Source organism: Solanum verrucosum, unplaced genomic scaffold (genome assembly GCF_900185275.1).
Source record: "Solanum verrucosum unplaced genomic scaffold, falcon-dt-bn FXZP01000252.1, whole genome shotgun sequence".
NCBI lineage: Eukaryota > Viridiplantae > Streptophyta > Magnoliopsida > Solanales > Solanaceae > Solanum > Solanum verrucosum.
The window spans coordinates 7,662,524-7,680,254 of record NW_026019988.1 but is presented as its reverse complement, the minus strand read 5'-3'; the positions used below and the strand labels follow the sequence as shown (position 1 = coordinate 7,680,254).

At 29.0% G+C, this 17,731-nt stretch overlaps 1 protein-coding gene across 1 annotated transcript; it reads left to right on the top strand.

The window, feature by feature from the left end:
• The first annotated feature begins 11,820 nt into the window (after positions 1–11,820).
• On the top strand, positions 11,821–16,526 carry LOC125819167 (D-galacturonate reductase-like). Its single transcript, XM_049498672.1, has 4 exons — positions 11,821–12,134; positions 12,819–13,062; positions 14,998–15,177; positions 16,314–16,526. The coding sequence occupies exons 1-4, from the start codon at positions 11,821–11,823 to the stop codon at positions 16,524–16,526; spliced, it is 951 nt and encodes a 316-aa protein (XP_049354629.1).
• The last annotated feature ends 1,205 nt before the right edge of the window (positions 16,527–17,731 follow it).

The window sequence follows — 17,731 nt, the reverse complement described above, 5'->3', positions numbered from 1 at the left end:
TCATAATTTGAGATTTTTCAACGCCTCACGAGGAAGCAAATTACCTTAAAAATTAATGGAACACCCTATTTGGTCATTCCATTTAATATGTACCAACTTTTATCCAAAAAGTTTAACTGAGACCCAATGTATACGTAACTTCAAATAAAACTGCTTCTCTTCCTCTTCTTTTTTCTCTTAGCTATTGTATAATAATATTTTTTTTTCATTAAAGGAATTGAAGTATAATATTTTAAAGAATTAGATCTTCAATTTCGAATACGAAAAGTAAATTTAAATCGAGATGGTGTTGTTAAAAAAGCTTGAAAGCATTGGCAAATCACTATTCTTTGCAAAATGAATTGTTAGATTTGTTGTTATTTTAACAAATTGATGATGAACTTTGATCTTTGTGATTTTTGAAACTTACATTTTACATTTTAGATAAATTTAGGTGTTGAATTGTGTGATGGATAGTTTAAATTCAAAGAACAAGTTGCTATTTCTAAAAAAAAATTGTTCATTTGAACTTCACGCTAAAATGCTTGAAGTGCAATCAGATATATGTATGATCAACTTCGTGTTAAAATGTCTCAAGTGTAGTCATAATATGTTTGAAGTTTAGTATTTTCAAGATCATAATTTCAATAAAAATATTTGAAGTTTGTTCTTAACAAGGCTACATTTTAGACAAAAGATATCTAAAATTTGCCAAACTTCAAGCACAACTTGTATGAAATAATTTCAACTTATGGTATATTTATATATTATAGAAAATTAACTCAATTACAATTTAAATGACAATCCCAAAATAAGGTATATGTGTCAATGTCAAAGTGAAACCATAACAAAAAAATGCATGTCATTATCAAGATAAAATTAAATACCATCGTAATTTTGAATGGAGAGGGGTTGATTAGTTATAAAATTCAAATTCAAAACAATTTTTTTAAAGCAATTCAAAAGTAAATAAATCACTATTAAATCACAATGATTGTAACTTAGCATTCTCGACATATAACTCAACAAATGTCTTAGAATTATTTGGTGAAATTGTTGATAGGAAAGTGATGTCATAAGATAATTATTTTACTGAGCATCTATAAACATTCTTAGTAGAGTTCTAGAATTATATATAAGGTTAAGACATAAGTCCAGTAGGTAACAACATGCATATGGTGCTTGCCAAAAGATAGTAGTCAAAAAAGATTAGGAATTATTTCAAAAAAATCAAAATACGATTTGATTAATTTTTTAATGTTGAGAATGAGGTCTGGTATGAAGAGAATGATTTAGCTTATGATGACAAGATGTTTCAAAGATTGAGATGTTAAGTTTTTCATGAATAGGAGTGGATTAACTAGCCAACATTAAGCAACAAAAATTAGGTTTATGAAAATAGAAACTTTTTTTCTGATGAAATCATTCCTCATAAGTTGACTCGTAATGTAAAATCAGCAAACAAAACATTTTTCTTTTATGAGACTACTTGAAAGTGACGCTATTCAAAACATAGTGATATTTTAAGTTATATTATGAAGATGATACACACAATTCTTCATCAGAATCAAATTTCAGTCAATTCCGAACTCCCCAATCTAGGTGAAATTTGTTTGCTAAAATGTTTCTAATACTAATGAGAGAAAAAAGTTACAAATAAATACAAGCATTTTATATAAAATCACAAAGGATGGCGTAGGAATTGAAGTTTGAATTAAATTAAGCGTTCTATTTATACGAGTAATATTGTCTAGATGAAAAGTTTGAATGAGATCAAGTGTCTTACTTATAGTTAGTTGTAAAAATGTTTCTTTATGTGATTGATTATTTCTCATTATTATAAAATATAGAGAAAACTGTATATAATAGCAAATTATTAATTCAAATTAAATGTTATAAACATAGTTTGATTTAATTGTACCCCATAGCAAACTGTTGTTATTTCGCCTCTCTCCTGGTGAATCTCGCTCGCCACTCTCGTTCTCCCCCTCACCTCTCTCACTTTTTATGCAAATGCAAATGTATAAATGCGTTTGTGTTTGTATAAAGCAGGAGAAAATTGTATATATACATATATTTTCGTTCCCCTCTCTCCCCTCTCCCAGATCTCGCTTGCTAGTCTCTTCCTCGCCTCTCTCGCTTATTCAAGCATAAATGTATAAATTGTGTTTCTGTTTGTATAAAGTGAGAGAAAAACGTATATACACATGCAAATACATATATCTTCGTCCTATACACTTATAATTTTACAATACAAATATTTCCCTGCCCAGTTCTCTTTTGCCTTTCTCTCTTTCTCGCTTTATACAAACACAGATTATACAATTGATCTTTTGTATATGTATACCGAAACAGAAACAAATTATAAACAACTGCTTTCTTTTGTATATGTATAGCTAAAGATACATATTTATGTTTGCTATGGAGCGCAATTATGCAAACTATAGCTATAGCATACAAATATGATTTTTGTATTTGGTATATGTGAAAATTGCTCTAAAATATATTATAGATTTTTCTCTCTTTGAAAACTATAAAGACAATTTTTCAAATTCCTTAATTATATTTTCATAGCTTTTACTCATTCAGAATGTTTAATTACAGCATGTAAAAGGGCATCAGGTTTGAACCCTTAATTAACCTAGCTCGCAAAGATACCAATGTAGAAACTAGGGTGATAATTGGTGGGTTAAATCAAATTTGGGCGGATCATAATGAGTTAAAATAACAATTTGGTCAAGACTCAATTTAATTTAATTTTTCTTGGACAGAAACGGGTTAGGTAATGGGCTATAAAATGGGTCAAAACTCAACACAATCCAACCCAAATTTTTTTTTGATGACAATCCAACCCAATTTTTACTAAGCTTAATTAATTGTTTTATTTGTTCTTTTAAACTATTTTAGTACCTAATAAAATTATTTTTTTCTTTATTATGGCTATATATAACATATCAAAAAAAAAAATTAATATTTTGACAAGATTTCTCATGAGTCAATTCGGATTACATGATATCAACCCAATTTTTAATGGGTTGAGCTAATGAGTAAGCGAATCAATAACCCACCCAAACTTAAATGGAATCCACGAGTCGGACAAATTGAATTTGATTCCCCCTCCCCCTCCCCCCCCACACACACACGAAACTCAACAATAAGTTGATTGGAAAATGTTAGAACGTACTCAACAATAGGATCTTTAATGTAAACTCCTTAATTAATCATATTCATTTTAGACCAATAATCGCATGAATAGCAATTAATTGACAAATTCATTTGATCTTTTTCTAATAAAAAATAAGAATTATGGAATCACTAAAGATAAGTTTCATATAAGTTGATTTATAAATAATTATTAAGGTGGTTACATTTTCCATCTTAAGTGATCTTGTAAAATTTTCAACTAATGATATCATTAGAGTTTTTTAAAAATTATTATATATTAATAGAAGTGAAAATTATTCAAATATTGTCAATATTATTTATCTTACGTACCCTAAAGTCTAATTACTTTCTTGAAGGTCATACTATCTAACACATATATCATTCATACTTTAATAAAAAATTTATGGTGTGAATATATATAAAGTTAGATTATATTTTGACCGTTTGAAAAGTGTTACCACATCCTATCCATTTAATCATTATGATAATTATTATTACAAAAATTGTATTTAGTGGACCTTTCAATAAAATAAAATGATTGGATTTATGAGTGGGTTTTTCCACACAAAATCTTCTTAAATCTAGCAAAAATTGCACTGTCGATCTTCTTTACGTAAAACAGTATATATATTGACTTTCAATTAAGGAGTTCAATTCCTCTGTTATAGTCAAGATATTTTAGATTAATTCCTCTCAAAATAGAATAGAAAAATCATTCCGCAATAACGATAATAAAAATTGTAGAACTTCAATAAATTCACATTACAAACTAAATCGCACGACACTTGCTTTATATTAGAACAATACATAAATGATGAGAGAAATTAATTTTGGAGATTTTATTTTTACAGATGTTTTGTTTGAATCGGTGAGAAAAGTAAAATAATAATATTTGCATATCGAAAACTAGGAAGTTTTCCACTATTGCAGTGAGAATCAATTTTCCACCATATGTTTTTCAATAAGCTAGTTCAATAGGAGATGAATAGAAAAATTATATTCTATAACACAAATTTCTCACTAATTCACGGTGGAAAAACATTGTTTCTAGTAGTAATAACAAGTTTGATTGATATTAAAAAATATTAGCTAGTAATATAATACTCTTTCGTTGAACTTTTAATTGAATAATTAAAGCATAACATCTTTAAATAAAATATGAATGGTAACAAAAAAAGCAAATTAGAAGTGAACCTTATTAAGATTTAGTGCTCCTGTTTAATGATTGAAAAATTAATATTTTTAATGTTCAATGCGCATGGCTTGTGAATAGTTAAAAGGATAAAAGTACTTTTTTTTTTACTATATAAAAGTGATAAAACCTCACATTACTAAATAATTAAAAAAAAATAACTCCCAATTTTTATAAATGGTCAATGTAAAGGCAGTGTTAGTTAACTCATTGGCATATTATGATAATATCTTCTTTTTTTATAAAGATAAATGGGAAAATAAAACTTATATTAATAAATAAAAATAAGAAAAAGATGAAAGTTGTTTGACTTAAAAAGAATCTTTATCACGCTTGCAATTATTATTGATTAACGGATCCCACATAAATCTTGTCATGGAAAATATAGTAACTTTAAAGAATTGAATAGTATCATTCTCTATTTGACAATTCCATCTCTTGTAACTTCTTAAACTTTTGTAATTAGTTGAGACTCATTTGTAACTGATCAATCAAATTATGAGTTAGAAAAGTATGAGTATATGTATTGTTAGACATCTTTTATGACTTTTGTGGTTTATTTACCGTATGTTTACACGAATCATGAATCATCATATGTTATGTGCATTGAATTGTCATACTATGATCAATTCATATTCAACTACTATATATGTGATCACATTCAGACTCGAAAGTAAGGAATATAATAGTCCCCCTCGTTTTGTTTGTTGTCATGAGGGCCAGATCCCACGCTCAACTTTCAGAACATTACATGTTTACATGAATCATGAATCGTTATATGTCATGTGTATCGAATTGCCACATTTAAGATCAGTTAATATTCCATTATTGATGTGATCACATTCAGGCTCAAACATAAGGAACATGAATCACCCTCCTTTTGTGTGTTGTCACGGGGCCAGACCTAACAATCAGCTTTCAGAAGATTGCATGTTTACACGAATCATGAATCATTATATGTTATGTACATCGAATTGTCATATTTATGATTTGTTCAAATTCAGTTACTGATGTGATCACATTCAGGCTCGAACATAAGGAATAATCACCCTCCTTTAGTGTATTATCATGAGGGCCAAACCCCTAGGCCACACTCAACTTTCAAAATATTACATGTTTACACGAATCATGAATCATTATATGTTATGCATGTTGAACTGCCACATTTATGATCCGTTCAAATTCAACTACGTACTAATGTGATTACGTAGAGCCAAACCCCACACTCGGACCTAAGGTTATTATACATGCAATGAGAGATAAGCCACCAATTCTCAAAAGATCAATTTTTATGTAATCAAACATTTCTATTGTATGATAATTAATTAGGAAACTACCTTTTGTTCTAAATAAACAAATAAATTACAATTAGACAATATAATTCAAACTTTGTCATGGTCAAAACTTGATCATCCTTATCCCTATTCTAATAAGCATGATTTTATTGGTTAATTGCAACTTTTAATAATTGAAATGACTATATGTTTGTTTTTTGTTTGATTTTTAAAAAAAAATATTATTTATCGCATACTTCTCTTAATTTTGGGAAGCATTATTATGGTGATAATGGGTGGGGCTTTTTATGCAAAGCAAAAGAATATTAATTTGAAGTGAAGACCAAAAATTGTTTTATAGCATGCCTTTGTACAGTTGATATGTCACATTCCACTTTGACTATATATTTTTTCTTTTCACAAAAAAAAAGATTAAAAAAATAATGCAAATGATTTGGTGATGGCCCCCCAAGTACCCCTCCCCCCCCCCCCCCGCGCCCCCAACACCTTTTTGTGACTCTTCACTATTTCTTTGATAGTTTTTTTTGTCACTACACAAATACTTACATGAGTTCCATATTCAGTCTAAATTAAATAATTGGAATAATGCATTTTTCATCACTTGATTACTGATAAATTTTGATTTTGATCGAATTCGAAATTTCTAGTTAAGGATAAAGGAGTACTTATCAATTACCACTCTATCACAATCCTTGTTGATACACATATCTATTCATGTGCACTTTGTGTCTTGTGTTCCTCTCTAGCTTATAATTTGTAATATTTCTCACTCGAGAAATCAAACCAAGCATTCTATTTGTGTTTTTCGAATTGTATATGCATATAAACTGGATGAAGGATATATAAAGTATACGATGTAAGTATGAAAAATTAACACCTAAAATTGTCAAACCCCAAATCCGGATGTGATGGCACGTGTCCATCCCACCGGACACGTCAGCCTAACCCAACCACAACGATAGAGAAGTAGAAATACGAGAATAAAAGATAATAAATAAGCGGAAGACTTTAATTAAGACTCAACACTACCCAGAATTTGGTTGTCACATGTACAAACCTCTAAATACAGAATTCGAATAAAAATATACAAGTCTAAGAGTATAGGTCTCGAATAGAACAAAACTGAAAGTAAAGATAACTCAAAGGCACGTCTGGAATGAACCGCTACCTCTCAAGTATGTCCCGAAGCTCAATCTGCTAAAGAAAATACTAAGCCGAATCTGAGAGAGAGCTGTCAACCTACACAATTGTGTAGAAGCAAGGGTGAGTACCGAAAACCACAGGTACTCGCAAGTAACTCTAAACTAAGCAAAACTAGCAGCTACAAACAACTCCTTTCAATCCCAACCGAACCACCGAAACTTCAATCTAGCAGCAAACCAACCAACCTATACTAAACAGATCATATTCAACAGCCAGAACCAACAATATATCCTCATCAACCTCAGATCAACAAATAAGAGCAAGTAGATCAAATTTCACATAAGAAGGGTAAACCGATACAATTCACACATCACAGACAAAGATAAGGCAAATGCGATGCAAAATGCAATAATGATGTCATGTAGTCGTGATGCATGTTTGTCCTACAATACACATCTGTTGACGTAATCAGTCTGCGCTGAATACTCAAATCAGAACCCATGGGGGCCACACATGGACCATGTATCACCGCCGGAACCAGATCCCATCGACATCCAAATCGCTAGCCGGAGCTAGTCTCAACTGTGTCTCATATCCATCCATCCGCATACCAGTGTCTCAGAACTCATGCAACAGATAGTTCACACATGGGATGAATAATGCATATGCACATGTCATCAATCACAATCATATCACGATCACATCATAGTATTACACATCATCTGTCTCAATCACAACCATATCACGACCACATCATAGTATTACACATCACATGTCTCAATCACAACCATATCACGACCACATCATAATATTACACATCATCTGTCTCAATCACAACCATATCACGACCACATCATAGTATTACACATCACCTGTCTCAATCACAACCATATCACGACCGCATCATAGTATTACACATCATCTATCTCAACATCAATGTCTGTATCAATCATAGCCTGCTCATGCTCTTTTATCCCCTCAATATCAGTTATCACATGACTTATTCAACAAATTCAAGTCACATATAACACATTTAGCTCGTTTTATTCCCCATCTGTCATTTACTACAATTTCAATAAACAAATAAAACTCATCCTCAATCCCCATTATTCCCCAACACAATTAGGAAAGTAGTCATGCGTAGTCTAAGAGTTTTACAAAGTTTGGAAGCCACTTGCCTTAAAACGAACTCCAAAAGTTACTTGACTTGAGCCTTTCCTTTCCGAGTATAATCCGAATCACGATAATCTATTCAAACAATTATTCACAATCACAATTCGAGTCCAATGACACCAGAATCAAGAAATTTAGGGAAAAAGGGCAAAACGGTCCAAAAGTGTCATATCGGAAAACGATACCCAAATCTGGAAATTTTTGATAAAAAATGATCCTTAAAGTATTTGGAAGCTAATGGTGAAAACCAATTTGAAAACGGAGTTGAAATCAATTCACAAACTCAATTTGAAGGAAAATCCACGTTCTTGAAGAAGCCTAAAATATTCGGATTCGAAACCCCGACTCAAAAATGAAATATCACTTGAAAAACATCTTACCCATGCTTAGATAAGTTCAGATATGAAATTTCATCAAAAACGGAGTTAAGATCGACCTTGAAATTCTCAATTTATCAAACTTTAACTTTACCGGGAAAGTCCAAATTGTACGCGGTTAATATGATGAAAATAATCGATGAATCAATAATTTTATGTTAAAATCAGTTTACCCATAACATAAGGATCGTAAATATACCTTTTTCATCAAAAAGGGAGTCCAAATCGATAAAACCCCAATTTTTCCCAAGAGATTTACGGATAGGGAAAAAAACCAGATAAAGAAATTATGAGAAAATGTCGAATTGAAGATTAAATACTAACCCTCATATTAATTCAAGAAAAAACCCATAATAATCACTCCATTCCGATCTCTAGAACTCCCGATATGCTCAAAATACCAAATGAACACAGTCTGAGATTTTTATAACAGTACATGGTTGTTATGCACCAGAAAAACAGCAGTTAATCTTTCACTAAAAAGGCCGTAATTTCCTCATACGATAGTGAAATGACCCAATTATTTTTTTTAAATGTCTTAAATAATGATACGGACCTGCTCGTTCAATCGGAGCTCAATTTCATGCTCGTTGCCCAGTCAAATATCATTTCTACTCGGTAAACAATTATTTCTTATTTGCGATAAAAGTCCAATCTCGGGTTAGCAAAAATGCACCCAACATTTGCAGATAAGTCCTATAATTCATGCTCAAAATTTCAGAACTTTCGGAATAATTTTTCGACCTTTAAAACTAATAATGAACCCTTTAGTTGCCACAATTTGCTGAAATAGTGTCGAAGCATCCAAGAAGCTCAAAAGCTCACCCAAAACTCATTTGGCACTTCCCGAACACAAACCAAATATGCTACTAGCTTGAAAATGACATTTTGGACTCAATGAAATCGTCGGAATTTGAATTCGAGGTCTCCTTGACCCGGTATCCGATAAGGCGTCAAGAAACTAACCTTAGGCTCAAAAACTCGAAACGCACTCGGGGCCTCTAAAAATTCAACCAAGACCCATTCTAGACTTAGAATCACCCCCTAAATCTAACGGTGCCCTCGGAATTCCATTTCGAGCACCGGAACATCGTTTGTTGACCAAAGTCAACTCTTGATCAAAATTTCACAATTTTAGCAACTTAGGACCTCAAATCTTCGTTTTAACTCCAAATTCGACTCCGTAAATTCTCATAGACCTGTTTCGACATTCTAAAACTGCTGGAATCGATGAAAATCCGATTCGAGTCTCGAAACTCCAAATGACTCGAAATAGCACTTTTAACCAAACTTTAACTTTTAAAAACTCAACTTTCCAAAAACTCAACTTTTCATCAATTTTCCTCCAAACCAACTTCGAAAATACAACAATTAGGACTCGGGGCAACTATCGGGAGGGGTAAAACGGTCATTTTATGAAAATTTCTAAAAATGACCTTTAGGGTCATTACAAAAATATACTTAGATGGTATGTTTACGTACATGTCAAGTACTCCCTCCGTCCATTTTTATTTGTCATGTTATGTTTTTTAAAAGTCAATTTGACTAATTTTTAAAAGTTAAATTAGACTACATTAATTCGATATTTTAAACAAAAAAATTAGATATTCAAAAATTATACGAAAAATACTATAAATTATAGTTTTTTGCATATCAATATGATAAAAAAAATACATCATAAAATGTTAGTCAAAGTTTTAATAGTTTGACTCTAAAAAAAAAATCTATAACAATTAAAAGTGGACAGAGATAGTATTTGTTATCGTCTATATTGAGACTTTGAGAGAGTGCTCACGACTAGAGTCTTGGTGTATAAGGGTCCAAAATTAACAAGCCCATTTCAACCCTCATTTTGGGTCTGATTTTAACAGGCCCATTTTGAATGCTCCAAAAAAAATTTCTTTAAAATAAGAACTTCAGTATGTATTTATGGTCAAATATAATTTCAAATTTTAAAGAAAAAAATGGTCAAATGCCCCCTTTTACATTTTACCGTTTATAAAAGGTATTCTACTATAGTACACATTGATTAAATATGGAATTGGTACATAATTAATTAGCCAAGGCTTGGACCTACTTTTGTCATAGGGCATAAGTTCAGTGACACAAGCTATCCCACATGACATAATTCAATGACAGAACTTATGCCCCCAAAACATAAGTTCAGTAATAAAAGATATGTTCTAAAAAATAAGTTCAGTATCAGAAGTTATGTCTTAGGATAAAAATATTCTGAAACCCCCCCCCTACAAATTAAAAGTTATACTTAAAGCAAAATATTTTCTAAGAAGTTTTATCTGCGAAATTAATTAGTTGCGTCCAGCGAATTTAAGTCATAGCTAAAGCTATTTTGGTCCATAGCAATAAAGACAAAATTTTGAAATCATAAATTTGAGCGACTAAATAAAATAAAAAATCACCTCAAAAGAGAAATAGAAATGTGCAAAAACTTGTTTTGGACTCGCTCTATACGGCCAACGTGCCTTATTTGCCGTATAGGGTTTGGCCGGCAAAATTAATAATGGGTTCATTAAAATTTAAAGATACTTTTTATATGAATATTTAGGTGAGGTAAAAATGGCTTAATATATAATTAGTCTTCTAAATTTGTTGGGCACTTTTAATAAAGTATTTCAATTAGATATTTTAAATTATTTTTTAAAATATAATGTGCATGTTTTCATTTAATTATTAAATTAAGTTAATCATATAAAATATGATATCTCCTATTTTAGATTGGTCTTTAATTTTTGTCCTTCAACTAACAAAATTGTGACTGAAAATAACCCTGACAATTGGAAAAAAAATATCGCAAGGCGAAAGACATAAATTTAGTTTCAAAACTCACAAAATTATGCTTTTTAGTTCTCTAAACTTTTGCGAGAACAATGAAAAAATTCTTTTAACTTATGCCTTGCGAATTAGATATTACACAAGTTGGACCTAAACTTTTACCTTGCAAAATTAAATTATAGTTAAAGATATTTTGACCCACAAATCTGCATCAAATCAAATAAAAAACATGTGCAAAAATTAAAGATTACCAATTTTAGAAAAATAAAATAAATAAAGATCACTCCAAAATTGGAACAATATGTGAAAAACTTTCAAACTACAATAAATATCATATAATTACTTAATCAAATTACCAATAAATGCATATCAAGATATTACATCTATTTATTACTTAATCAATAATTTGATTCTTCTATAAAAAAAAAATTACATTTAATATAAAACTTAAATTTAATATCTTCCCCCTCTTATTTAAATAATCTTTTTACCTTTTTGACTATTAATGTATAAAACTTAAATTTAATATCTTCCCCCTCTTATTTAAATAATCTTTTTACCTTTTTTGGCTGTGAAGTTTGACTTTTAGACGTCAAATCTTATTAAGACGATCCTGACTCTATCTATAAATAAGTGCTCTTTTCTATCTCCAACTTTAGATTTATATCATATGATCAAACCATTTCACCAAAAAAAAAAAAAAATGCAACAAGTGACATTGAACAATTGTGACAAGACCATGCCGGCAATTGGCATGGGAACTGTTCTTTCATCTCGGCCGGGGGCGGACCCATCGGAGACGATGAAATCCGCCCTATTAGAGGCCATTAAAGCTGGTTATCGTCATTTCGACACGGCGTTTATTTATCAATCGGAAAAGCCTCTAGGAGAAGCCATTGTTGAGGCTGTTCATCTTGGCTTTATTAAGTCAAGGGATGAACTTTTTATTACTACAAAGTTATGGTGCACTTTTGCTCAACGTGACCAAATTGTTGGGGCTTGTAAACTCAGTCTTAGGTAAGGGTTATATATTATACCGTTTCGATTTATGTGACAACATTATTATTTCTAGAGTCAAAAGCAATTTTTTTTCAAATTAATTACATTGAATTCTTCAGATATATATATATAGAGAGAGATATGTATATTTATATATTTCAGTTTTGAATACATTCTCTATATTTTAAAATCAAATCCTTGTATCTTTTATATTAAGAAAAAATTTACACTTGTAATTTTAATTTATTTTTATACACCTAGTTATGGATATATCTCATGGGGTAGGGGTAGGGGGATATGTAAGTGCAGAATTTTTGTAAGTGTTCGCTTTTAAAATATAGAGGATGCATCTGAAATTGAATTCATATACATATTTATGATTTTAATTTATTTTTTGATACATTTAGGTATCAATATATCTCTGACAAAGTAGATTTTTTTTGTATAAGGGTATAAATATTGATTTTAAAATAAAGATGATGTATCTAAAATTGAATCATTTAGTGTAATTAACTTGTTTAAGACATAATTAGTACATTTCAAAATAACCATTACTCAACTTTTCTATTTTCGATTCAAAACGTTGTGAATTATCTAAAGTTTTGTAGCAAATAAATGTTCATATGTATTCCAAAATCTATCTAGTCGATATATTTAAATTCACAAAATTTATTTTGTGTTTAATTAAATTTTTTTATGCAGAGAATTGCAATTGGACTATGTGGATATGTATTTAATTCACCACCCTTTAAGAGTAAGTGAAAAAATACAAAAATTTCCAGTTCCAAAAGAAATGATTCATCCATTGGATATTAAGGGTGTGTGGGCAGGTATGGAAGAATGCAAAAATCTTGGACTCACTAAGGGAATTGGTGTTAGTAATTTCTCTTGCAAAAAACTCGAGGAACTTCTTTCCGTCGCTAAAATTCCTCCTGCCGTCAATCAAGTAAGTCAATTTTCTCAAATTTTTTAACTTCTCGAGAGAATAGGGCAGATAAATTAATTTAAGAGTCTGTTTGAATTAGCTAATTAAAAGTAATCTATAAGTATAAGTGTTGAAAAATAAGTTTAGGTGCTAAAGTTAATTTTATAAATAAGCAGTTATGTATTTAGATAGAAAGAAGTACAGAAACTAATAAGAAGCAAAGAAGTACAGAAACTTATAAGAAGCACTTGACCTACTTAATAAAAACTTATCAATAATTTTTCTTTTAAAATGGCTAATATGTCTTATATGTTATTTACCAATAAAATAAATTTAAGAATATGTACAAGGAGAAAAATAATGTAATGGAGAGGGAGTTGAGAGTTCTATTTTGGGAAGAGTAGTTTGAGCATTAAGAAAAGATATTAGGAATGTAATAGTAAAATATTTGATCAAATCAGAAGTATTTATTAGCTGATTTTGGCGTATAAGTACTTTTGATGTTTATCGAACATATAAATAAGTTTAAAGGTGTTTATAAGTTAATTTGATCAACTTATAAGCTAAAGAAATTATTATGACCAACTTATAAGCTGACTCAAACATCCTCTTAGAGCCTGTTTGGATGGGCTTTTAAGCTGATCAAACTGGCTTAAAAGTCAGTTTTTGACTTATTAAAGTGTTTGGCAATTATCAAAGTGACTTATTTTAAGTCAAAAATGACTTATTTTAAGCCAAAAGCTAAAAGCTAGAGGAGGGGAGCTTTTTTTTTTTTAACTTAAAAACCCTTTAATGTTGACCAAGTATATTACCTTTTTTCCCTTAATTCTTTTATACAATTTCCAAATTGCCCATATTGAATTATTATTATTATTATTATTATTATTATTATATTATTATTATTATTATATTATTATTATTACTATTACTATTATTATTATATTATTATTATTATTATTATATTATTATTATTATTATTATTATTATTATTATATTATTATTATTATGTGTATTATTATTATAATAATTACTATTACTATTACTATTATTATTATTATTATTATTACTATTACTATTATTATTATTATTATTATTATTATTATTATTATTATTATTATTATTATTATTACTATTACTATTATTATTATTTTATTATTATTAGTATATTATTATTATTATTATAATAATTATAAATATTATTATTATTACTATTACTATTATTATTTTATTATTATTATTATTATTTTATTTTATTATTATTACTATTACTATTATTATTTTATTATTATTATTATTATTATTATTTATTATTATTATTATTATTATTATTATTATTATTATTTCTGAAATATGAATTTATATTCCTCTTATAAGGTGGTAAAGAAATATGTGAATGATAGAAAATATTATTACTTATGGATGTAAAACATAAATTAATTTTGTTTTAATTTTTTTTTTTAAGTATAAAAACCTTAAATTAATCAACTTTTTATCATGTTAACAGCTTAAAGGGTATTTCAGACATTTGATAAAAAAAAGTGTTTACCAGCACTTATTTGCCAAACACATCAATAACTTTTTTTTCAACTGCAGCACTTTTATCCAAACACATAACTACTTATTTTAAAAATAAGTTTCAGCACTTTAAAAAGTTACTTTTTTCAAGTCAATCCAAACGGGCTCTTAATCAATCTATCTTTGGCTATGAATCTGGCCATACCTATTACTTTCCACTAGAAATATATATAAATGAAAATTTTAAAATAAGCAAATATAATCTATCTCAATTATGAGTATAGTACCGCAAGACTTGTATATCTCAACTGACTTAAAATTCTAGACCTACCTCTGATCGCTCTAGGATTATTTTACATTTGAAAAGGTCAATATTTTTGCTTATTAGAAATATGACAATTCAATGTTGGTCTCATAGATAGCTAATTTTTTTTTGTTGAGGTGGAGATGAATCCAATTTGGCAACAAAAGGAACTAAGGGAATTTTGCAATGCAAAGGGAATTCACATAACTGCTTATTCTCCCTTGGGTGCATATAATACAATTTGGGGTGACAATAGAGTTATGGAATGTGATGTTCTAACTCAAATTGCTAAATCCAAAGGGAAAACCATTGCTCAGGTATTCTTCTTGTGTTTTCATCTTCTTGTGAATTATATTTTAATTGTAATTTTCATCCTTTAGTCTCAAATTATATGATATGGTCTTTTCTATCTTTATTTCTTCTAACGTGTACACTAACCTTCTCAATATTACCAGTAGAGGGTTTAGTCTTTCAACATTCAATATTTCACCTTTCGATCCTAGTGAATTGCTTTTATAGTATAAGGTTTACTATGTCCTCAAGTTTACTTTATTGAAAAAGTTAATTGTGAATCAATTAGACAAAGATATTCTGAATAAGATAAAGAAAGATGTAATATAAGTCACAAAGAAGTTGTGAAAAAGGCTCAAATGAGGTTAGGGTGATGAGGGTGGCATGTGTCCACTTCAATGCCATATGAAGTCGTGTGGTGGAAGGAATAGTATAACAAATGGTGTAAATAATTCTTTCTGCATAGTAAAAGTTGAAGTGAAAAAAGCTTGTGTTGGTTAATGGTAGGATAAATAAGATCTTTTCATTCTCAATCAAAAATTTCAAGCTTAAGTTCTGAATATGAAAAAAAAGGATAAATTCTTTTGGCCAGAATGATATTTTAGCTATGTTATTTTATTTTTAAAAATATTTTTACCCTTTTAATTTTAACACCTTTTAAGTAAAAAATGGAAAAAAAATCAATTTATTTTAAAATAAAATAAAATATTATAATTTTTTTAATTTTCTGACCAAATTTTCTGGTCATTTAGCACTTCCCAAAAAAAATTATTGGAGAGATTATCCATTCAATAAGCCTTACTAACATAAATTCGAATGGTTTGAGGCCCAACACGACTATCGAGGAAAAAGGTTAAAAAAAAGACGGAGAGAAATTCCATATGACCTCTTCTGTTTTTTTGTTGTAGTTTTTGGGAATGTTAAATTAGTATGAATTTAATTTATTATACATAGCAAGTTGTTTATCTTATTCTTATGAATATTAATTCCACAAATGATAAGCAGATATTTGTATTTATCTTTTATGTGACATGACATATAGTGTAAAAATTCTTCTACTCTATTGGTTCATAAAGTTAAATATTTTTGTGAATTTAAAAACAAATATTTTTGTGATTATAAAAAAAAATATTAAATTTTAAATCCGTCTCTGTCTATGCAGGTAGCATTAAGGTGGATTTATGAGCAAGGGGTGAGTCTTGTTGTAAAAAGTCTCAACAAGGAAAGAATGAAAGAAAATCTTCAAATATTTGATTGGTCACTCACTCAACCAGACTTGGAAAAGATAAGTGAACTTCCACAACACAAAGGTTTCATCATGGCTTCTTCTTTTGGACCTCATGATTTTGTGATGCAATTAGATGCAGAGATCTAATTACATTTTAATCAGAGCTCAGTTTCAAGATTTAATTTAAAGTTACTAGTTAGTCCAACTTAAGAATATGTTTTATCGATTGATTTTGATTTGGATCGAATAAATACTCAATAATGTTATTATGATATCGATGAATGTCATTTGTTGTTGGTTATGTCGACTTTTGAGAAACTATGTAGCAGTTTTAGTCCCCAAATTATTGTTATGTTGTGATTTTCATCTTTGTGTTATTCAATCAAGTGCATTTAACTTTTAATTAGTTTAATTGTGTTGAATTAGTCCTTGAAACTAACATTTCCATTTGCCATGAATTTTTGTTTTTTAAATTAACAAAATGCCCACTTCACAGTTCACACCTCCATTTCTTTGTTGATGATTATGAAATTGTTTTTTTTTCCTAGAAAAATGGAAAAACCACTCTCAGGTATTCTCTTATTTTCTTGTTGTATTTTCAACTTCTTGATGTTTACTTTTTCTTGCCTGTTTTCTTTTTAAAAAATGTGGTGGTTGGGTTAATTTCACAAGATATATGTCACCTTTCATTAGCAATATGTATCAGGTAATTTTGTTCGTCAAAGTTAGGACATATTAATGAGAAGAAATCACCTTGTGACTTGATGGTTTTCAACTTACTTCATTGATCATTCGATCACACCCTTTGATATTCTTGTCAAGTTTGTTTTGTCTTGAGTTCTATTTTCATTATAATTTTCATCCTTTAGTCTAGAATTACAACTGAATCTCTTTTATAATTTTTTTTTTATTGCTATAGTAAAATAATGTTAGAGAGAATATTTAACATAATATAACATGAACGATCAATTTAAATAAGAATAATTATAGTAAGGTCTGACTTATATCATATTTTATTTTTAGCTTCAAATATTTGATTGATCACTTTCTCGATAACAATAACTATTAACATACCTAAAATCACTTTGATCATGTGCCCAATTGATGTGAACTTCGATATGATACAACAAATAGTATTATATTATTTGAAATATGGTGTATCTCTTAATTTAATTTATTTAAATGATTACCTTTTTTAACCATATTTTAGTGCTTGTGATCTATATATTCTTTAGGTTGATTGCAGATTAACAAACATGTTGATAATATATATAAAGGCTTTTGTCTATTATACACTGTCCAATTTAGTATATACTTCACCACCACTTTGAATTTTAGGGTTTTGAAATTTG